The 6,005-nt window shown below is 68.5% G+C and overlaps 2 protein-coding genes across 2 annotated transcripts; one reads left to right on the top strand and one right to left on the bottom strand.

Annotated features, from left to right (window-relative positions):
- LOC137673400 (G protein-activated inward rectifier potassium channel 4-like) lies at nucleotides 1-2,014 on the bottom strand. The gene is made up of 3 exons (XM_068418154.1): nucleotides 1,841-2,014; nucleotides 577-1,741; nucleotides 1-335 (listed from the first exon to the last, which is right to left on the bottom strand). Exons 1-3 carry the CDS (start codon nucleotides 2,012-2,014, stop codon nucleotides 1-3), a joined length of 1,674 nt encoding a protein of 557 aa, XP_068274255.1.
- A 2,074-nt stretch (nucleotides 2,015-4,088) lies between these two features.
- Nucleotides 4,089-4,763, top strand: CLDN25 (claudin 25). The gene has a single exon (XM_068418253.1). It carries the CDS (start codon nucleotides 4,089-4,091, stop codon nucleotides 4,761-4,763), a length of 675 nt encoding a protein of 224 aa, XP_068274354.1.
- Nucleotides 4,764-6,005: the final 1,242 nt, after the last annotated feature.

The following is a 6,005-nucleotide window of genomic DNA, read 5'->3' as shown; positions in this document are numbered from 1 at the left end:
TCAGGTGCTGGCCCCCTGCTCCGGCAGCTCGTCCCCGCTGCCCGGGACGCTCAGCCCGGTGCCAGCGTCCTCGCCCGGCCCGGTGCCCAGCGCGGCGCAGGGCTGCGGGCGGTGGTCCCAGCAGAGGCTGAGCACGGAGTGCTCTCGCCGCTCCAGCTCCTTCAGCTCGTGCAGCTCCTTGGCGCTGGCCGCCGGGGTCTGCACCTCGAAGGTCATCTCGAAGCGGCTGTAGTCCACGCGGAAGGCGCCTTTCTCCAGGGACATGCAGGGCTCGAAGCGGTACCCCCAGAGGATCTCGTCCTCTGTGTACGAGGTGCGGGCTTGGCACGTCATTCCTGCGGCGAGACAACACTGAGCTGCCGCCGCTGCCGGCAGGCAGAGCCCCGGGGCACCACGCAAAGCACCCCGTGCCTACGAGGGGGCTTCCAGCCCTGGGTCACCTGTCGCCGGTGGGGGGCCAGTTTCAGCCCTGGGCAGCTGTTGCTGGGATGCAAGCCCCGAGCCCGGGTTCACCTGGCATCTCTGGGACCCCAGGGGTGCGCCCATCCCCACCCCGGCCCCCTCCGTCCCACTCACCTGTGGCTTCCACGATGCCCTCGAGGATGATGATGATTTCGAACTGCTCCCGGCGCAGCGACTCGGCCGACATGTCCCAGAAGGGGCTGCGGCGGTTGATGACGTGGCAGATGATCTGGGGCTCCACCAGGAACAGGCGGTCCTCCCCCGTGTCGTAGCCCAGGTTCAGCTCCGACTGCTCCAGGGGGATGAACTCCCCCTCGGCCGTCTGCCGGGACTTGATCAGCTTGGCCCGGATCTTGGCGTCCACCATGTGGCTGTCCCGCAGGTCCCCCACGCGGAACATGAGGCAGAGCTTCTCGTCCCGGCGGGAGATGACGCAGTTCTTGCTGAAGATGAGGGTCTGGGCGCGCTTCTTGGGCCGGGAGATCTTGACGAACATGCAGCCCACCATGAGGGCGTCGATCATGGAGCCGACGATGGACTGCGCCATCAGCAGGATGACGCCCTCGGCGCAGTTGGCCGTCACCATCCGGGAGCCGTAGCCGATGGTCCGCTGGCTCTCCACCGAGAAGAGCAAGGCGGAGACGAAGCCGTCCACGTTCTCGATGCACGCCGGCCACTCGGGATCGCCCCGGTGCCCGACGTCGCCCCGCGCCCAGGCGTCGAAGAAGTAGACGGTGCCGAAGACCACCCAGGTGACGATGTAGCACATCATGAAGACAAAGAGGAACCAGCGGTACTTGAGGTCCACGATGGTGGTAAAGATGTCCGAGAGGAACCGCTTCTTCTCCTGGATGTTGCCCAGGTTCACCTGGCACTTGCCCACCTTGGTCACGTAGCGCTGCCGCTGCCGCTTGTTGGCCTGGACCACGGGGCCGTCCTCCTCCAGCAGCTTACGGCGCCGGCTCAGCAGCCCCTCCGGGGCAGGGACGGCGGCGGCACTGCGGGCGGGGGTCTTGCCACGCGCCGAGCCGGGGATGTTGGGGATGTTGGTTCCCCCGTGCGGTGGGTACCAGTGGGCTCCTGCCTCCTGCGGGGCAGCTGGCGGGCACTGGGATGGATCGCCGGGGTGGTGCTGGGCAGCCACGCTGCTGCGGCTCAGCTTGCCGGGGACGATGCTGCCGCGGTGCGGTGGGGACGGGTAGTTTGGCATCAAGGCGCTGGCTTGCTGCTGGCCATCATCTGTCTTCCCCAGAGCCCCAGGGGCGGCTGGGAGTTCAGGCTGAAGCAGGGGAAAGGAGCCCAGTGTGAGAAATCGCCTCTGACAAGAACCGTGACCACCCGTGCGAAGGATGCCCCAGAGCCCCGGCGCGAGCCATACCTTCTGGGGGAAGGTGCCGTACCGGCTGGTGTCGGTGGGCGGCCGGGGCAGGTAAGCCAGCATGTGCTTGGCGGTGGGGGTCTGCGCCGGGGGGATGGAGTTGCTGCGGCCGCGGGGCTCCTCGGGCGCCAGCCGGCTGCCACCGACGCTGTTGCGGGCGCAGGGGAGCACCATGGCGGCGCCGGGGCGGGGGCTCAGCCCCGGGCTGGGTGTGGGGTCCTGCCGTAGGGGACACAAAGTGGGGGGTTATTTTGGATGCGGAGGGTGGTGTCAGACTTCAGCCCCTCTCTGCTTCCCCCTGGCCCAGGGTCTGGCGGGGCGGCCCTTGCCCAGCAGCGCACGTGCCAGCCACAGAGCCTTGCCGGGGCGGCTACGGGCTGGCGGCAGATGGCTAAGCCCATTAGGGGCCGTAATTGCATTGCAGAGGCCGGGGAAGGAGGCGTCTGCCTCCGGCGGGGAGCAGACCCGGCACCGGGCAAGCGCCCGCAGCTGTGCTCCACGCTTGTCCCAGGCCATGCCCCTAATTGCCAGTTCTCTAACGAGCTCTGAGCAGACACGGGCGGCCCCCGGGTGCGTGAGGAGGGACAGCCCGCGAGAGACACAGACCCCATAGCTGGGCTCCTCGGGAGGGGCTGAGTCCAGCCAGGTCCCCGTGGGGAGATGCGGCGGGAGGTCACGTTCCTGGAAACGCAACCCGGAGAGCAGCGACCTGTGGGGACGGGGAGCGTGGGGGCTCTGCCTCCTCCGAGCATCCCTGGCCGGTGCGCCGGGGCAGGACCACTCCTACGGCATCTCCTGCCACTGCCCCGGTGAGACCGGTGGTCCCCAGCCCTGCGCAGAGCCCCTGCTGGGAGAGGCACCCACCTCACGTCCCGGCGGAGCAGCTGCCGGACGGGCAGACGGCGTCCTCGGCTCGTGGCTCCCGCTCCACCCCGGCCGCCGCCGGGCATCTTCCTGCCGGTTGTGGATGGGAGTCCTCTGCCGGGCTGTGCCGCCGCGGCCGGTGGGAGGGAGGGACGGGGAGCTCGGCGGCCGTTGCCAGTCCTGCTCCACCGGCAGAAGGTCCCCGTTAATCTGTTGCAGTGACGGGCGCAATTACCTCGAGTCGATTTAATCGGAAGGAGCGGGCACCCCGACGCCGGGGGGAAGGAGCAGGAGGGGGTTCCCAGTGGATTTCCCAGCTCTCGCCCTCGGGATGATGCTCCCCGTCTGCTCTTGGGGACGGGACCGTCGGCGAGGGCTGGAAAACGTCCCCCCTCTCCCGCCTGGTCTGTGCTCCAGGTTGAACACAGTCGCGGTGCCTCACCCCCTCCTTTAGGGACCCCCTGATGCTCACCGGGGCCGGACCCCCGGCGCCAGGAGCCTCCGTGACTTACCAGCCTGGCCCCTGATACCCCTGCTGATAAGAAAGACAGCAGATGAAGGAGAGATTAGTCGCTAATCTCCCAGGGAAGATGAATCTGGAAGCCGGGCCCTGCAGAGGGGACGCGCGCGGGGGCAGATGGGAGCCGAGCGCCAGCACAAAGTTGGGATTTTCCTGCCAACACGGCCCATCCTTTTCACCCACCTTTTCCTTGCAGCAGGGCATCTTCTCCCAGGCAAGAGTTTGCTCACGGAAAGCACCAACAACCGTGTCCCCCGGTGAGGCGCTGGGGGCAGGACAGGGCGGTCGGTGCCCACCTGCGAGCAGCGGGCAAAGGCAGACCCTCCCTCGGGCGTCCCTGGCCTCGAGGCAGCTCTCGGAGGCTCCTTTGCACGTTTACTTAAGGACCAAAGGAGGGTCGATGCCTGCAGCCCCCCCAGGAAGAGCGTGGAGCTCTCTGCTGCTCGCATCCCGCTCGAGGTGCCCTCCCCGTCCCGCCACGGCCGGAGCTGCCGCTGCCAAGAGGCGCTTTCCCTGCCAAGGCTTCGGGGTGGCCGAGGCTCGGAGGATTTGCGTGCTTTGGCTTAACCCTCCCGGGCATGGCGAGGCGGCGGCGGCGGGACCCTGGCCGGAGCCACGGCGGGGACGCACCTGGCTTGTCCTGCCGAGCCGAGCGCGCTTTCCTTTTGGTGTGGAAAAACCAACAACGCCTGGGAAACGCTCGTGGCCACACCCCGGCGTTGGAGGAACAGGCTTGAATGCTCTCCCCTGGAGGCAGACGCGGCCGGCGGCGGGGCAGACGCTGCTCCACAAGCGTTAATGCCCGCGGGCGCCGCTCGGGGCGGCTTATCCGGCCCGGCGCGGAGGTGAGCGGGGGGCGAGAGCATGGCCGGGGGCTGGCGGGCGACGGCGCAGGCGGGGGGGATGCTGCTGGCCCTCCTCGGCTGGGTCTCCTCCTGCGTCACCACCTTCGTGCCGCTCTGGAAGAGCCTCAACCTGGACCTGAACGAGCTGGAGGTCTGGACCATGGGGCTCTGGCAGGTCTGCGTGGCCCAGGAGGAGGGGGCGGTCGAGTGCCGAGCCCACGGCTCCTTCCTGGCGCTGCCGCCGGCGCTGCGCGTCTCCCGGCTCCTGATGTGCCTCTCCAACGGGCTGGGGCTGCTGGGCTGCCTCCTCGCCATCCCGGGGCTGGAGGGCTGGAGAGCCTGCGAGGACAAACCCGCGCTGAAGCGGCGGCTCCTGCTCGCCGGGGGAGCGGCGCTCGGCACGGCGGGGATGGCCACCCTGGCGCCCGTCTCCTGGGTCGCCTACAACACCGTCCTCGACTTCTGGGACGACACCGTCCCCGACATCGTCCCCCGGTGGGAGTTCGGGGAGGCCACCTTCCTGGGGTGGTTTGCCGGAGCCTTCCTTGCCGCCGCCGGGCTGCTCCTCGCCTGCAGCGCCCGCTCCACGAGGACTACCACGCCGCCGGCCCCCGCCTGCCGCCAGCCCCCCGCCGCACGGGCTCCGGCCGGGGGACACCACCCGCACCCCAGAAATGCAGACCTGGTCATCTAGGGACTGGGGGCGCCGAGCCCCGCGCTCCCCCCGGCTCTCCCCGGTGCAGGGGCGGCTCCTGCACGTCTCACAGGATGATTTGCTAACTCCTACGGCAGCCCTGCGGGTTTCTTTCCTTCCTCCGTGTGTCTGCTTCGCTTTTTCTGTTTTAAGGAGCACCAGCTTTCCCCGCAGCACTCGCCCAGCGAGCGCGGGAAGGCCACGAGGCAGGGGCAGAGCAGCGGGCAGCACGCTGTTCTCCTGGTGACATTGATGACGCCGCGCCAGCGTCCCCTGCGAATCTGTTGTGGGTAGCAGCGACGCCCCGGCGCAGCCGCTGGTTCCTCGCGTGTCCGTGTCCCTCGGGTGTGTTCACAATAAATTATTGCGGCCGTCGGCAGCGTGTTTCTGTGCTCTGACACGCAGCCGCACCGCGCGCGAGGTGGGGGAGCTGCGAGGGGCCGCGCTGCCGCTCCAGCGATGCTTTGGCCTGTCCAGAAAAGCTTGGGGGGGAAAAAGAGAAAGGTGGAAAACAAGGGGGAGAGGGAAATGAGGGGTGAGGTGGTACCAAAGGCGGCTCCTGCTGCGGAGGCAGGACGCCAGCGGCCACATCCCCTGCAGCAGCCTCATCTCCGGGCTGAGACGGCGCAGCGTGACCGTGCACAGACCTTCCTGGGGAAGCTCCTCGGCTGCACAGTTACCTGCGCCCCTGAGGCACAGCGGTGCCTCGGGGTCTCCCTAGCCATTTCTTCCCCGTTTTCCCTACTCAGCTGTGAAAGCCCAGCCCGCTGGCAGGCCTCTGTGCGACCGACAGCACGGCCCCTTGGGCTGCGTTAACGCCCGGGGTGCGGGCAGGGGCCAGCCCGCTGCCACCACGCTGGTTAACAGCCGCGTCCACCGCTGCTTTAATCCCCGCAGGCTGCGAGCGCGTGACCCAGCGCAAGGAAGGCCCCAGCCGACACCGGCATTCCTGCGGGAAGCAAAGTCCGCCTCCCTCCCCACGTCCCTTTTGAAACCTGCACTTTGCTCAGCTGAAGAGGGGAGAAAGGAGCGGGTGGGCAGGGGGAGAGCAGCGAGAGCATCCCCAGGCGCTTCCCACGCTGCCCGGGCTCGGGGCACGGCCGGTGGCGCAGGGAGTGGCGGGTGTTCGGTCCTGCCTCGTGAGGATCAAGGGGAGCAAAGCAGAGGGGCCGGAGGGCAGCGCTCCTGGCTGGCAGCTCATCCACCGCAGCTGCCTTTCTTCATGCTGAAACCAGGACTAAC

This window comes from Nyctibius grandis, chromosome 25 (genome assembly GCF_013368605.1).
Source record: "Nyctibius grandis isolate bNycGra1 chromosome 25, bNycGra1.pri, whole genome shotgun sequence".
Classification (NCBI taxonomy): Eukaryota; Metazoa; Chordata; class Aves; order Nyctibiiformes; family Nyctibiidae; genus Nyctibius; species Nyctibius grandis.
The sequence above is the reverse complement of the archived record's forward strand: the minus strand, read 5'-3'. Positions and strand labels throughout refer to the sequence as shown.

Excerpts from the sequence above, each read along its gene's own strand:
- LOC137673400 (XM_068418154.1), bottom strand. The coding sequence starts at position 2,014 with ATGGTGCTCCCCTGCGCCCGCAACAGCGTCGGTGGCAGCCGGCTGGCG. Across the intron at positions 1,742-1,840 it reads ACGGCACCTTCCCCCAGAAG|CCTGAACTCCCAGCCGCCCC; the intron begins GTATGGCTCGCG and ends CCCCTGCTTCAG. Across the intron at positions 336-576 it reads GGGCATCGTGGAAGCCACAG|GAATGACGTGCCAAGCCCGC; the intron begins GTGAGTGGGACG and ends GTCTCGCCGCAG.
- CLDN25 (XM_068418253.1), top strand. The coding sequence starts at position 4,089 with ATGGCCGGGGGCTGGCGGGCGACGGCGCAGGCGGGGGGGATGCTGCTG.